General features: G+C 43.5%; 1 protein-coding gene across 1 annotated transcript in view; it reads left to right on the top strand.

Annotated features, from left to right (window-relative positions):
- The window catches only part of LOC126268091 (F-box/WD repeat-containing protein 4-like), an 84,660-nt gene that overhangs the window by 15,083 nt on the left and 53,295 nt on the right, over positions 1-16,282 (top strand). The window contains exons 2-3 of the mRNA XM_049973597.1: positions 4,358-4,456; positions 13,432-13,614. Coding sequence (XP_049829554.1) covers positions 4,358-4,456; positions 13,432-13,614 — 282 coding nt within the window. The remainder of the gene's footprint in view (positions 1-4,357; positions 4,457-13,431; positions 13,615-16,282) is intronic.

Here is a 16,282-nt window from a genome sequence, read left to right as displayed (position 1 = left end):
TTCACATTGCAAACAGAGATTTTTTAAGATGAAGGTGTAATCCCAAGCATTTAACACTGTCCACTTCTTCTGTCTTCTTGTCATCGTATGTTATAAGATTTGACCTTCAAATTGACACAAAGCTCTATGAAATCGTAAGTACACGGGAGCAGGTGAAGTGCAGTCAACAGAATAATTTTGTCCTTTTGTCTCATTCCCTAAGTGTCCTACAGATCGTTAAGCAAATAAACCCAGCAGACAGTGGGTACAAAACTTGCAGGATACCTTTTATGTGATACAGGGAAAACAGAATAGAGAAAATCAATCTGTTGCGTTCCAGGACATTTGTGGATCCGTGGAAATGAGCAAGCTGACACTATTGCAAAGAATGCATGCAACAAATATAATGTACTACTCTGTGTTGTTCCCAGGGGGGCTGTTACCTCATCAAGAAAGAGACTTGTGTTTCACTGGAAGAACGAATGTCTGGAAATACAAAATAATAAGCTAAGACTAGTGAAACCATCAGTTATGCCAATTGAATGTCATTCCAGTCACATAGATAGAAAGAAGTGGTTTTGGTGTGACTGAAACAGGCACCTTCTCCAGAGGGAGGATACAGCATAATATGGTGTTCATGACATGATAGTCTTGGCACACCTCATTTTATGTTCTGACAAGGGGACAGCAATTATTCTTCATGGTTTTTCACTTTTTAAAGTAACAATGGTACGGGTCTGGAAAAGGTTTTAAAGATTTTGTGTGTTTGGCTTCCTGACCAAATTACAAAGTAGTTATGTTATTTTAATATGTATTTAAATAGCAAGAAACTTTGTAATATAAATAATTTAAGAGTAAGGCAGCTATACACCAAATAGCAGAAGCATATGAGCCGGAGAACTGTGCACACACAAAAGAAAGAAAACTTGCTAACTTTTGGAACAGATCCTTTGTTGATGTAGGGAACGCACGCACGTGCGCGCGTGTACACACACACACACACACACACACACACACACACACACACACACACACACACACACACGCACACGCGCGCGCGTGCTTATGCCTTGTTTAGAGGGTTGTGAACAGGTTAGCTGAGATTAGGCCAGCAGGAGTGGAGGATGTGTCGCCCATCAGAGGCAGGGCCACCTGTGAAAGCAGCCATATCATATACCAACTGTGCTGCAATAGTGTGCACATTTTTAGGTCCGTATGAGAATCATTCCTTTGTCCTCCATAATGAATGGCTACTGCCAAACTGTGGCCAAGAACAAAGTTGACTACCTAATGGCACAACATACAGATGAATGCATTATGCTAGAGTTCAATTGCTGTTTCACAACCTGGCCCATCCTGACCCTTCTGTCCACCACCAGATTTTCGCCATAGCCTCCCAGCTGATGTATCAGTCTCCCTTTTCATGGACGATTTTACCGTCTATTGCAGCATGCAGCATACATGTTTCCTGGAATGCTGTCTTCAGTGTTGTCTTGACCATCTTTACTCCTGGAGTGTCGCCAATGGCTTCAGTTTTTCTGCCGAGAAGACGGTCTGTATTAACTTCTGGCACTACAAAGAGTTTCTCCCACTGTCCTTAAGACTTGGTCCCGTTGCTCTCCCATCTATGGAGACAACAAAATTTTTAGGTCTTACATTTGACAGGAAACTTAGCTGGTCTCCACATGTCATATTTGGCTGCCCGTTGTACCCGTTCTCTAAATGTCCTCCGTGTTCTCAGCGGAGCAGATCGAACCGTCCTCTTTCGCCTATATCGGTCGATCGTCCGCTCAAAGCTGGATTATGGGAGCTTCGTATACTCCTCTGCATGGCCGTCTATCGTACACCGCCTCAACTCTACAACATCGGGGTTCACGTCTTGCGATCGGAGCGTTCTGTACTAGTCCTGCCGAGAGTTTTCATGCTGAAGTCGGTGAATTGCCACTAACCTACTGGCGCGATATATTGCTTTGTCAGTATGCCTGTCGGCTATTGTCAGTGACTAACCACCCGTCTTATCGTTCTTTTTTTGACGACTCGCTCGACCCTCAATACGGGTTGTGTGTCTCTGCCCTGCTACCCCCTGGAGTTCGCTTTCGTCGCCTCCTTCAGCACCTTGATTTTTCACCCCCTGCAACCTTTCGAGTGGGCGAGAGCCAAACGCCATCTTGGTTCCAGGCTCAGGTTCTCGTTCACCTTGACCTCAGCTTGCTCCCAAAGGAGGTTACCCCAGCTTTGGTATACCGCTCCCATTTTGTCGAACTTTGTTCATTAATATGATCTTCATTTATACAGATGTCTCTTAGACCAATGACGGTGTCGGGTGTTCTTTTATATACCGGCTCATTGGCCATTGTTCGGTCTTCACAGCTGAGCTATTTGCCCTCTACCAGGCTGTTCTTTACATCTGCCACCACCGACATTTGGCTTATATCATCTGCTCAGATTCCCTGAGCGCCATCCAGAGCCTCAGTGATTAGGATCCTGTTCACCCTTTTGTGCACCGGATCCAATGCTCTCTTCAGCAGCTGGCGGACGACGGTTCTCCGCTTACCTTTATGTGGGTTTCTGGCCATGTCGGTATCCCTGGGAATGAAGCTGCAGATGCCACGGCTAAGGCTGCGGTCCTCCAGCCTCGGACAGCTTGTTGTTGTGTCCCTTCATCAGATTGTAGCAGGATCATTTGTTAGCGCATTTTATCGCTATGGCATGGTGATTGGGCTACACTTACGGACAACAAGCTTCGGGCCCTGAAACCTCTTCCCACAGCTTGGACGACCTCTTCACACCCTTCTCGATGGGAGGAGGTCGTTTTGGCCCAGTTATGAATTGGACACTGCCAGTTCAGCCATTGCCATCTGCTGACTGCTGCGCTGGCGCCGTTCTGCCCATGTGGGCAATTGCTGATGGTACACCACATTTTAACATCCTGTCTGAATTTTAATACACTGCACGTTGATCTTGGCCTGCCATGTACTCTGGATGCCATTTTAGCGGATGACCCAGAAGCAGCTGCTCGCGTTCTTCGTTTTATCCATTTGACAAACCTATCTAAGGACATTTGATTATGCTGTTTTTTTTTTTTTTAATAATCCTATGCCTGTGAATATGTCTTTTATAGTGTTATCCCTTTTAGTTGCTGTTTTAACCTTGTGCCTCGCGGTGCATTCCTAACTTAGTCTGGGCGCTAATGACCATTGTAGTTGTGCGCCCTAAAACCACAAAAAAAAAAAAAAAATTCCCCCCCCCTCCCAACTCCTCTTCCTGTTCCTTGCCCTGCCAATCTCTCCCTGTACCCACCCCACACACAAAGTAGGGGCTCAGACGTGTGTGTGTGTGTGTGTGTGTGTGTGTGTGTGTGGAGACGAAGGATTCGTTCTGAAAGCTAGAAAGTTTTTAGTGTGTGCTACTTGATGACTTGACACCTCTGCTATTTGTTGTCGGTGAGTGGTATTCTTTAAATTTTATGTATATAAAACTTCTGACAGATGAACACACAATCATTTTCAAGGCACAAATGAAACAAGAGATGACTGTGTAAGGCAACCATAGGTAATTAATAATCGTCCAGTAACATGTACCAAGAAAAATGCCTTAGTGAATTCTTCAGCTGATTTTTGTTGTATTTAATGTTTCACATTCTAATTTTATTGTAGTTCTATAAGTTTGAGGAAAGGGCATGAGTGTGCATGATCTTTTACTATTCATTTTAATATATAGATAAGGAAACATTGCCTGTGTTGTCTTAGGCAGGGTGTCTTTCAAATCTGTGGTAGGTGGGTGTGCTGTGGTCCTCAAAAGATTGCTTATGAAGACAGACTTGCTTTCAATAAATCTGTACATTGGTATTAAGCAAGGGTCTTGATAACCATGGTATTGAGAGCTCTGAAACTAACGCCATCAGCATCAAATGCGGGTAAGTAAAACTTTGCTAGAAGTTGGGAGGGGGAAGCAAACACATTATATTTCCAGGTAAAAATATGGAGATTGTGAATGGGAAATAAAATCATCAATCTTATGTAGAGTTGGGGCTATTATGAAGAAAAAGCACAGTATATGTCAGTAACAGAAATGTCAGTGTGGGGAATTGCAGGAAGATTCATCTACATAATTTGAGCAATTCCTGTTTTTTTGAATATAAATGTCATCTGGTTAAGAGTTACTCATTTGTTACCCCATACCATCCTTCCATTGGCTGGTGCTGCCTCAGACTTAACATTATGAAGCATTACCAACATCTGTCATATGACACACAGTTGCAACGTGTGAATAGTAAACTGCTTAGTAAACTTACGCAGAAAATTTTACAGATTTCTATTGCATGTGCAAAATTTTATACAAGATGTTTCGTTTAACCAGTTCTTTAATTGCTTTTCAGATCGTTTCGCACTTTACGTGAGTGGGAGAAATGCCAGATTTCCAAAAATTGGACTAATGGACGGTTCAGGGAAGTGTGTTATTTTGCAAGCACGACCAGGTAAATTTTGCTGTTGCAGTAACTTTGAGGGTTTAGCCAGCCCTGGTTTTCAGCATTGTATACTATTTGTGGAACTTTCATAAATCATGCCGCAGTTGTTGTTATCAGGCCCACATTTCTACCAGTTAGTTTAATATTGATACATAACCCCTGAATAAATAACATGCTCATAACTGGAGAATGGTTAGTCCTGCTGGGGAGTGATCATTTTGTAGAGATGGCCATTGAGTGTTATGACAACATTGTATGTATGAAGGAATTACTTTCTTGGTCATACTGTCGGTGTCTTAAGAAATACTGCTGGTGTTAAGATGAGCAATACACAAGGGAGATACATGTGTACTGTAACTAAAACTTCACAAGTGTGGGGCATCTGAGTGTGTGCTACACTTCTGGTGTTCTAGGTGGGGGTGAGTTATTCTTTACCAACACAAACTTTGTGTTGCCATATTTTATGAGGGAAGGGGGGGGGGAGGCAACTTTCAGACTGTCAAGAGTTTGCATGGATTGTCAGAGAATATTAACACTTCTATAGCAAAAAAGCTCATAACGGTAACTCTTTAGTGTATGTAACAAAGAGAAAAGAAAAGTCAACAAACTGACTGTGCCATCATATAGAAGTCTGCTAAATTTCCATGAAAGAATAGGATATGTTTGTTGCACCTTTATGATAGGTAAGCTTGATTATTCTGATGATTTAAAAAATAATTTTGGGCTCAACACCCTGGGGTTCCTGAACTGGGGACTGGTATGCACCGCCAGTCCTCTGTCACTGTAAGCTCTGGTGAACACTATGCGGTGCAGTGATGGATGGTAGTGTATAACAGGGAATGGAGTTCTTGGCTTGACCGCCCGAATGAGAGTATGGTGAAAACCTCTATAAAAAGCTTCTCAATCTCGAGGTATGCTGCATGCTGATGAGATGCAAGGCTGTTGAGGTGAAACAGTCATTAGCGGCCAATCACTGGGGAATCTGTCACCTCAGTTGTGTAAGACTTACTCAAGAATGTGGGGCTCTGTATAGCTGGACTTTTAATTTCGCTAGCTGGTTGTGCGACAGAGGTGGATCCTTCGAAATTTTCTCTCCCGCTTCCCAATGGAATGGGTGGGCTGCTGGTAGATACGAACACCAGACTCAGAGATGGTTCAGAATTCTACTGTCCTTGTAATAGAATACATGCTGCTTTTGTTAGTTAAAATGAAGGAGGGAAGCTTTGAAAAAGTTGCACCTTTTCACATTCAAAATGGTTTAGAGGAGATTGCAGGTACATTAAAATATGCTAAGTGGTTGTGGAATGGGACACTGTTGGTTGAAACCTCAAGTTCTCAACAAGTGACAAACCTGCAGAAGGCCAAATGCCTTGTGGAATATTCCATTGAGACAGTGCTCCCTATCACCTTAAAAACTACAGTAAAGGTTTTGTGCTGTGCAGAGATCTGGTGGACATCCCAAAGAAGACCTGAAAGTTGAGTGGCTCCTAGAAAGCATTGTAGATGTGCAGAATATCATGAAAAGGGTGGTAGGCAATCTGATCATATCTGACTTGTTCATCCTCACTTTTAATAGGACGAAATTCCCAGGGCATATTAAGGCAGTTTTTCTTTGCTGTGTCGTGTGTCCCCCAACCCAGTGTGCCGTTTTAAATGCCCGCATGTTGGGCACAACACTCTTGGATTTAAGGGAGAAGCCACTTGTGGCAAATGTGGTAAGGCTATCCACAAAGGAGTGTTTGAATTGCTCTGGGGCTCACCCTGTCTGGAGTAGGGACTGATGTGTCTTCCTTGAAGAATGGAATGTACAACAGATCAAACTGACAAGACACATCCCGTATGAGACCAGATTTTGAAGTTCATACAGCCCCCAAAATTCCTTACCTGCTTTGCTTTGCTTTGCTTTGCTTTGCTTTGCTTTGCTTTGCTTTGCTTTGCTTTGCTTTGGTTGTTAAAAAGCTGGTTCAGAAAACTGGTGCTGCTACACAAACGGAGGTTTCCGCACTAGTACCTGCATTTGGCAGTGCACTTGTGCTGCTGCACTTAGTTTGAAGTGTATACTTCCTCCCACATCAGACAAGGCCTTAGTAGCTAATGCTGTGGAGCTCCCTGCTCCTCCAAAGGTTCAATATGGTCCACCATACACCATTGCCACTATTAGTTCCGCATTTATGTTTCTGAAGACTACTCAGGGCAAAAAATCAAAGGCTGAGTCAGACCCAGCCACTGATGGAGAGCAGAAGTAAGCAATCTGATCATTTTGACATTGCTCACTGACATTCTCATGATTTGTCTTTGGAGATGAGGGAGCTTGAAGCTGGCCTAGAGCACTCATTTTCCCCCAGAACTGACCCTCCACCCACTACAGTCTCCCCTCCCAGATGGGATGGAAAGACATGGTGAAGGTGTTACCCCTTGATAAATGGCTCTCATACTACAGTGGAGCATTTATGGGTTCATGAGATGTGGAGAAATTGAAGCTCCTTCCACTGGCACCCCCCCCCCCCCCCCCTCCTGTGTAAACAAAGAAACACTGATGCCTGTGTGATATGGGACTATATCATTCACCGAAAGGACAACCTGCATTTATCAATAACAGGCACCACTCCTCCACTCTCTCCTTGGTTGTTGAGCTACAAGCTGCTCTGTTCACGTGGGTGAGATCATCACTATGTGCTACCTGTGTTTACCTCCACAGGATGCAATAGACTCTGAGATTCTCGCAAGCCTTTTTGCACAACTCCACCACTCATTTTTCTCACTGGGTGATTTCAATGCCGATAATGTGTTATGAAGCTTGAACTATATTTGGCCCAGGGGTTGAGTCTTATAGAACATCATGGTGTCTCATGAGCTGTGCATCTTCAACACAGGCAGCCGCACTCATTTCTTTGGCTGTTACTGGGTCATCCTCAGCTGTCAACCTCTCTTTCTGCTCTCCAGCCCTTGCAGACCCAGCCCTTGCAGACTCAGCACAGTGGAAAGCGACTGATGACCTTCGTTCTAATGACCACTTCCCACTGTGGAGCCATGTTCTGGATGGAGGATTGGTTGAGTGAGTGGAAGGCACTGAAATGGATAGTCATCAGGGCTAACTGGCCACTGTTCAGCCAGCTGGCTGTGTTTGAACAGCATGACAGGGTCCATGAAAATTGGACTGCATCACCCAAGTGATCCATTATGCTGCTGATTTCCCAATTGAAGTCTTCAGGTCATCTTAGGAGGCAGCCTATACCTTAGTGGACTGATAAGTGCCATTTACAAACAGCAGCAATGCTGAAACAGGGGTGTGTCCAAACAATGCCTGGAGACATCACTCGAATGGTGGCAGCATTTTGCAGCGATTATTGCCAGTGACAGCCAGAATCTAGCATTTTCCCCCTACTGTGAGACTACAGATAGGGGGACGTTCGACTTAAGACCCCAAAATTCTGAGTCTTACAGCTAGTCTTTCTCTATGTGGGAGCTGTAATTGGCAGTGTCTGAAACTCATAATTCTGCACTCGTTCACAACCAAATCCTGTACTGCATGCTTAGACATTTCCCATCAGTGTCGAAGGAAATCTTCCGTGAATGTTTTAATTTGATATGGCAGCTTGTGGAGAGAGACAATGATACCTCTCATCAAACCACGAAAGGACCTCAGACTGTGCGACTCCAGAGCCACTCTGTGTGAATTCCAGAGATTTTGGTCCACTGTAGACAACCTGACCTTACTAAGAGGTCACTACTCAGCAAGCTTTCCTAAGTAAACATGTCTGTCTTGATGTATTCTTTATCAGTAAGATGTACAACACTACTTGGAGACACAGTATTCTCTTGCAACTCCATCAATTGGCCTTTGATGCCCACTACCCCATCTTCACACAATCTGTCCAGTCTTGGTGATTTGTTTTAGGTCATGTGTTGGTGTGACAGTGGCAGCTCATTTTAAGCAGGAGAATGGTGTCCCTCAGAGCAGTTTTTTCAAGTGTCACCCTTCTTTGCCATAACCATAAACAGTTATCAAGTCTACAGTAAAGAGTCCTGTACAAGGTGCTTTATTTGTGGATGATTTTGTTGTTTTCTATGCTTCCTCCAGTTTTGCAGCTGTGACTCGTTAGTTGCAACTTATTGTGTGGAGATGTGGACTGCTAAGACTAGTTTTTTGCAGATAAGTGTGTGTTCATTTAATCATTCTCGTTTGTATTTTTAATTTACATGACTTGCATATGGGGGGAGGGGGGGAGGTAGCACATAGGGCTGTCTGCTCCAGTTTTATTGGGCATTTGTGCATTCACAGCTGGACTGTGTGTGCACAGTATACATGTCAGTGAGGCCTTCATACCTGTAAATTGTTGATGGTATTTGCCATGAGAGGATTAGGATAGCCACTTGTGCTTACAGGACCAGCTTTGTGCCCAGTCTCTGTGCTGAGGCTGGAGAACTGCCACTCACCATTTGCTGAAAGCTGCTCACGGTCTGTCAGACATATAAGATCCTTGCGGGCTCCGAATTCACCTGCATGCCCTACAGTTGCTCTTCCACCTCTGGACTGCCTTTTCTCCAATTATCCACGGGCAACAATGCTGTTTGGGATCCATCTGCGGTGTGTGCTGGAGTCGCTTGGTGTGGAGCACATGCAAACCCAAATCCAGGATTTTGACAGCCTGCCACCATGGTTACTGCAGAGACCCAGAGTAATTTTAGATTTGCTGTAATACAGGAGAGATTGCACTCTGTTATCCATGTTATCTGTTTTAGTACATTATTTTATGACATTTTAATGGACCACCACAACTGTGCAGCTATCTTCACAGATGGGTCTAAACAGGGAGACTCCTTTGGTTGCTCTTGTTTTCCTTGATTGTGTCCTCAAGGTCAGACTGCCTTGAGGCTTTGCTATCTTCGACACAGAATTATATGTTATCTTGCTGGTACTGGAGCAGATGAGATGTGCTTTGAATGCTAAATTTGTTTGGATTCTCTAAGTGCTCTTCACTCTCTACAATGCTTGTACCCAGCAGACAAAGTAGCCCAGAACATCCAGGAAGCCCTCCTCCAGCTACAACAGTTGGAGAAGGTGTCTTTCTGACGGGTACCAGGGCAAATGTGTATTGTCGGGAATAAAGGGCAGATGTAGCAGCTAAGGAGGCATGTTATGATCCTCAGTTATTTCAGTGTTCCATCCCCTTGCATGTTATTACCTCACTGTTGAGACATAGGATTGTGCTTCGATGGGAAGACGATTGGCTGGAAGTGGCAGACAGAAATCTGCATCTAGTAAAGCCCACTTTGCAGCTGTGGCGTACCTCCTTTCAGCCATGAAAATGGGATGAGGTCCTCCTTACTCGCCTTTGCATAGGCTACAATCCTCAGATGCATGACTTATTGCTCCAGCGAGAGGACCCTCCATTGTGTGGTGCTTTTGGCATACATATCAGTGTGTGCCCCTCCCCTCCCCTCCCCTCCCCTCCCCTCCCTTGTCCCAAGGGCTCACCACTCTTTGAGGATCCACACGTACCCCTTGGTACAGGCCAGTCCCAGGGAGGTGTGATTGCCTGAGCTGTTATCTTCCCAATTGCTGGGTTTTCTGTCTGGGAGTTTGGGAGGTGTGACCTGAGGTGTGGACAATCACATAAGGTGGGTGAGACCCCTCTGAGAGGGTCCCCTGTTGGAAGGAGCGCACCATTGGAGATGCTGGCAGTCGGGGTATTTCTTTGCAATGAGCCAATCATCATCCCAGTCCATATCTGCTAAATGTAAATGGAGTGAGGCTAAGGATAATTTACTAAAGGTCAGTCTTTTGCTATGGTTAATCCGTTTATTACTCAGAAAGGTGTTGATGCAATTGCAGGCCCTGTGAAATCCTGCTCTTGCTTACATAATGAGACTTTGCTTCTAGAGACCAATTGTGAGTTTTAAATCCAACAACTGCTTACAGCTTCGCTCCTCCACTGCTATCCTTTTCATGTCGAGGCCCACCACACGCTGAATTCTTAACATGGTGTTATTTACACTCAACTTCTTGATGGTTGACCGAGGGTGAAATCCAAACTTATCTCTCTGATGAGGGTGTTACTGTGGTCCATTGGGTAGTGGGAAAGGTTGATGCAACCTTTGTACCTAGACACAATCTTTTTCTCACATTTGATTAAGTAGTGCCTCAATTGAAGATTAAAGCAGGCTGTGAAGTCATCAAGGTCCAACCATACATTCCAAACCTAATGTGTTCCTACCAGTGTCATTGGTGTAACCACACGTGCATGTCCTGTCAAAACGCAGCCAAATGTGCTAATTGTGGTGGAGATGCTCACAAGGGCAATTGCCCGCCTCCTTCTCCCCCCTGTATCAATTGTAAAGGTGACCATGCCACCCCATCCCATGAGTGTCCCATGTACCTCAATGAGAGGGCTGTTCAGGAGATCTGTTTGAAGAAAAAGGTACCCTGTGCCGTTGCTCGCAAGTTGTTGGCTAGTCAAAAGCCCTGCATTTTACCATTTGGCACTTGTCATACCGCTCTTGCTATACCTAGCATCACTACCTCTTTCTCCTACAGCTGCACAACAAGCCACCGTATCTTTGCCCCAGGCAGAAAAATTGCCTGCTACACAACCTGCATCCTGGACAGGACAAAAGGAATACTCTTATAAAGATTTTTTTATGTCCCTCCAACCAACAAATGTCTTAAGTCTTCATTTGTCAACTGTAAAAGCTCTAAGAAATTGAACAAAGGCAAATGGTCTTGCTGTTTTCCGACTCAGATTCTCATCAATGGTGTCACCGCGTGATACCCACACCCGACCAGCCTCCAGTTTGCCTGGGCCCACCACCTACCATTTTTCTGCTCTGGAATCTGCAGGCTGACCCAGGGAGAATGCTGATGCCTCTGTAGATTTTGAGAGACAGTACCCTGCAGCCTCTGTGCCCTGTAGCAATGAGTCTTAAGGATGGCACTTGGCCTCTGCCGAGGTGACTACACTTAATTTGTTCCCTCCTCCCCATTCCTCTTACCTTGGCCTGCTAGCTCTTCCATTCCTTCTGATGATCTCCATTTTGCCCTCTGTCACTTTGGCATCAACACTGGTCTTTTGTTCACGGGAACAAGCTCGGGAGAAATTAAACCTCTCCCAGTGGCTTGACTAACCTCTTCTCAGCCCTCTTGTTGCGAGGAGATCATTTTAGCTAGGTTGCGTATTGGGCACTGTCTTTTTAGCCATCGCCATTTAAGTGGTGGCACGCGAAAAGGGCTCTTTCAGCAGGATAATGCACCATCGTACAAATCAGTGATAACACTGGAAGAAGTGCATCAATGGGGCTTTGAACTGGTTCCACATGTGCTCTGTTTGTGAGACTTAGTCCCCAAAGTGACTTCTTCCTGTTCCCTAACTTGAAATTTTATCTTGCTGGGAAGAAATTTTCACCAAATGAGGAAGTGGTAGTTGCAGGCAATGAGTATTTTGCAGAGTGTGACAGAACCTATTTTTCTGATGGGATGAAAAAGTTTGAGGGTGACTGGACCAAGTGCGTATCCTTCAAAGGAGCCTGTATTAAGAAATAAGGAGAGTTCTTTGTGAAACAAACATTTTTTTCCTTGCACTTTTACCAAACTCATCAAACCACCTTGTATCTACCGTAATGAATAGAAAGTAATAACTATTAAGCGTTGTCCATCTGCAAGCACTAACCATTGAAAAATCTTGCATTAACTTTGCAAGAATGATATAGGTATCTAATGAGACAATTATTGAAGTAATTGCTTCAGCCAGCAACTAAAACTCTGCAAAGTAAGACTCCAGGCTCCTTAAGCAATGGGAAAACTGCATGCTTAAATGCAGTAATAGTGTTGTCACAGATTTTATGAGCTGTTTGCATTGCTCACCTCTCCCCTTGGGTCCCAGCTGCTGACACGCTGGCACTTGAGCTGGAACAGCCTGCTCTGTTATTTATAACATTATTTCCAAATTTTTAAGGAAAGCCATGATCTTAGTGTGTGCCTCCCACATATGAAAGGAATGAATTCCATTAAAACTTTCTTGTCAGCATTTTCACTCCACAGTTGGGACTCATTAATATGAGTACTCCCAACAGATAAAAAAGGATGAGGTGGAACTTGAATTTATGCACTTCTTATTCATGATCAAAAGCTACAGTCTTAGACTTAAAGCAAAGCAAGCACTATCTTACTGCAAAATTTGTTTTTAGAAGAAAGTATTCATTGAAGTATTTTGACTGGGAGCCAAAACTGTATCACTGCTTATGTTGTTTGGGCTTTGCTAGGACCATTTTTTTGTGTCTTGTAATGTTCTTGATTATGTTCTCATATTGTAATAACTAAATTGAGTATTATGTTTTTAATTGTGGAAACTATGCAGTGTAGCAAGCATGAGTGCCTCTGTGGTTTGCTTGCGGTTGTTTTTCTCATTTGATTGTCGAAATATTGTATAAATGTTTGTGCCACTGTGTCAGTATTGTTGTAAACCTCCATTATACTTCAACGCCACACAGGTTCAGGGAAATGCTGCTAGATACCAAAGCAGCCAGCCACCCAATAGAATGAGTTGACAGTTAACAAATGGACTTCTTAGGGAACCACTGTGGATCTGGCATAAATATGTGTTGATTACACCAAAACCTGATGGAAAATAAACAACGATGAGTGAATGTAAAAGTTTGTAACTGAAGAACAATTCAGTATGGTATTGGAGTGAATATATAATTTTATCATTCTAATAATTAAACTGGTATAGTCACACTATCAGAGTAGTGATCTTTATGTCGACTGTGACGTTTTTGACATTCATAAATGATTTTTTTATTAAGGAAGTTCAGCAGCAACATGACCATCAGCACACACACAGAAATAGATTGGAATGTTTTTTATCTTTATTTGTTTGTTTTCAGGTGTTCCACTTGTGAGAACTTTTATCAGTTAACTGACACTGTCAGTTAAATTGAATAGTAAAACCTTTACAGTGTCATGAGTTTTTCTCTTATTGTTGTAGGTACATGCCATGGTTGTCATTGTCTGACAAGGTTCTGTGGCTGAGCAGAGGAAATGTGATAGAGGGATACAAGCGAACGAAGAAAGGTTTAAACGTTTCCCGTGCCCTGTTCTCCCTGAAAGGACACACTGATGATATTTGCAGATTTGTAATACATGATGAAATTATCATCAGTGGTAGCAGGTAGATGCTGATATTTGTATCTTTTCATAATATAAGGCACTCACTATTAGAGACTATAACAAACAGAAATTTGGCTAAAGTGTCACAAAAAAGGATGATGGTCACAATAGTGCACTAGGAACATTGGAAATACTATTATTTTTTTTGTAGTAAAAATTGTTATTTGTAATAATTTTTCTGTGTGTTGTAGAATGTGGCAGTAACAAATGTCTGTATCTTCATTGAGGCAGTTGTACCCTTTTTATACATAATTCCTTTCTTTATGTAGTCTCCGTGTCTGCACGTATGTTTATCAGGCAAAGCCAACCACTAAAAAGGTTTGCAAGCATGTTGCACGGGGCACTTCACACTTGTCAACGATTAATAAGTAGTCATACAAACTTCTCCATGTTCCATTATTCTTGCTACATTGTTACTTTATTTTACGTGCGGCTAAAGTAGTTACAGATTTTGTGAAGTCCCTCTTATGCTGAGTGTTTTCTGTTTCAGAAAACTACTGAGAAAAAAGTGTAAGGAGTGACTACTGGATTATGTCTTGACTAGAGTGAGGGGTAAAGAAGCATATGAAACTGGTGGAGTAGGTGTGTGTGTGTGTGTGTGTGTGTGTGTGTGTGTGTGTGTGTGTGTGTGTGTGTGTCGGTCGGTGGGTGTTGGGGAGGGAGTGGTGGTTAGGAAATGTGGTAGGAACAGCAGCAGAGTGATAGATAGGGAGATTTTGCTGAAAAACATAATTGCAAGTGACCAGAATACACTGAAGGAACGATTTCCGCAAGTGAAATACCGGGAAGCAGGCACAGTGAAAGGAGAAAACATGGTTCTGGTTGTGAAGCAGCCATTGAAGTGGAATGTGAGCAATATATTTTGTATGTGAATGTTTTTGAGCGCAGTTTGGTTCGGGCCATACTTATGATTGAAGAGCTGGTTGATCATTCCTGTAACAGCAAATTTGGAGTGTCTGTCTGTAAATGGGTGGTATATATCAATGTCAGAATTATTTTTTGTTGTTTACATTTTTATTAAGAGTGTATGGAGCGAATTTGAAAGGAGGTACTGAAATCGAAACTAATAATATTAGGGATGGGGCAGAAGTAAGCAGAGAGATGATTAGCTCTGAACATGTACACTACTGGTCATTAAAATTGCTACACCAAGAGGAAATGCAGATGATAAATGGGTATTCGTTGGACAAATATTTTATACCAGAACTGACATGTGATTACATTTTCATGCAATTAGGGTGCATAGATCCTGAGAAATCAGTACGCAGAACAACCACCTCTGGCCATAATAACAGCCTTGATACGCCTGGGCATTGTGTCAAACAGAGCTTGGATGGCGTGTACAGGTACAGCTGCCCATGCAGTTTCAACGCAGTACAACAGTCCCAAAGAGTAGTGACTTGTGTATTGTGACGAGCCAGTTGCTCGGCCACAATTTACCAGATGTTTTCAATTGGTGAGAGATCTGGAGAATGTGCTGGCCAGGACAGCAGTCGAACATTTTCTGTATCCAGAAAGGCCCGTACAGGACCTGCAACATGCGGTCATGCATTATCCTGCTGAAATGTAGGGTTTCACAGGGATCAAATGAAGGGTAAGGTCACGGGCCGTAACACATCTGAAATGTAACGTCCACTGTTCAAAGTGCCGTCGATGTGAACAAGAGGTGACAGACATGTAACCAATCGCAACCCATACCATCACACTGGGTGATACGTCAGTATGGCAATGACGAATACACACTTCCAATGTGCATTTACCACAATGTTGCCAAACATGGATGCGACCATCATGATGCTGAAAACAGAACCTGGATTCATCCGAAAAAATGACGTTTTGCCATTCGTGCGCCCAGGTTCGTCGTTGAGTACACCATCACAGGCACTCCTGTCTGTGATGCAGCATCAAGGGTAACTGCAGCCATGGTCTCTGAGCTGATAGTCCATGCTTCTGCAAACGTTGTCGAACTGTTCGTGCAGATGGTTGTTGTCTTGCGAACTTCCCTATCTGTTGACTCGGTGATCGAATTGTGGCTGCAAAATCCGTTAAGCCATGCAGATAAGTTGCCTGTCATCTCGACTGCTAGTGATATGAGGCCGTTGGGATCCTGCACAATGTTCCGTATTACCCTCCTGAACTCACCGATTCCGTATTCTGCTAACAGTCATTGGATCTCGACCAGCGCAAGCAGCAATGTCGCGATATGATTAACCAAAATCACGGTAGGCTACAATCCGACCTTTATCTAAGTCGGAAACGTGATGGTGCACACTTCTCCTCCTTACACAAGGCATCACGACGACGTTTCACCAGGCAATGCCGGTCAACTGCTGTTTTTGTATGAGAAATCGGTTGGAAACTTTCCTCATGTCAGCACGTTGTAGGTGTCACCACCAAAAAACCAACCTTGTGTGAATGCTCTGAAAAGCTAATCATTTGTATATCACACATCTTCTACCTGTTTGTTAAATTTTGCGTCTGTAGCACGCCATTTTCGTGGTGTAGCAATTTTAATGGCCAGTAACGTATTTTCCCTGTTTATCATGTTCTTTTTTACCAAGTGGAGAAGCAAGGTTAATCTGCTTATGCACTTTGGAACGTGCAGTGACATCAAGATTTCCAGAGGCATCAAAGGTTCCCCAATAGTGCTTTACCTCAAGGGTAGCAGC

This window comes from Schistocerca gregaria, chromosome 4 (genome assembly GCF_023897955.1).
Source record: "Schistocerca gregaria isolate iqSchGreg1 chromosome 4, iqSchGreg1.2, whole genome shotgun sequence".
NCBI classification, from domain to species: Eukaryota; Metazoa; Arthropoda; class Insecta; order Orthoptera; family Acrididae; genus Schistocerca; species Schistocerca gregaria.
The sequence above is the reverse complement of the archived record's forward strand: the minus strand, read 5'-3'. Positions and strand labels throughout refer to the sequence as shown.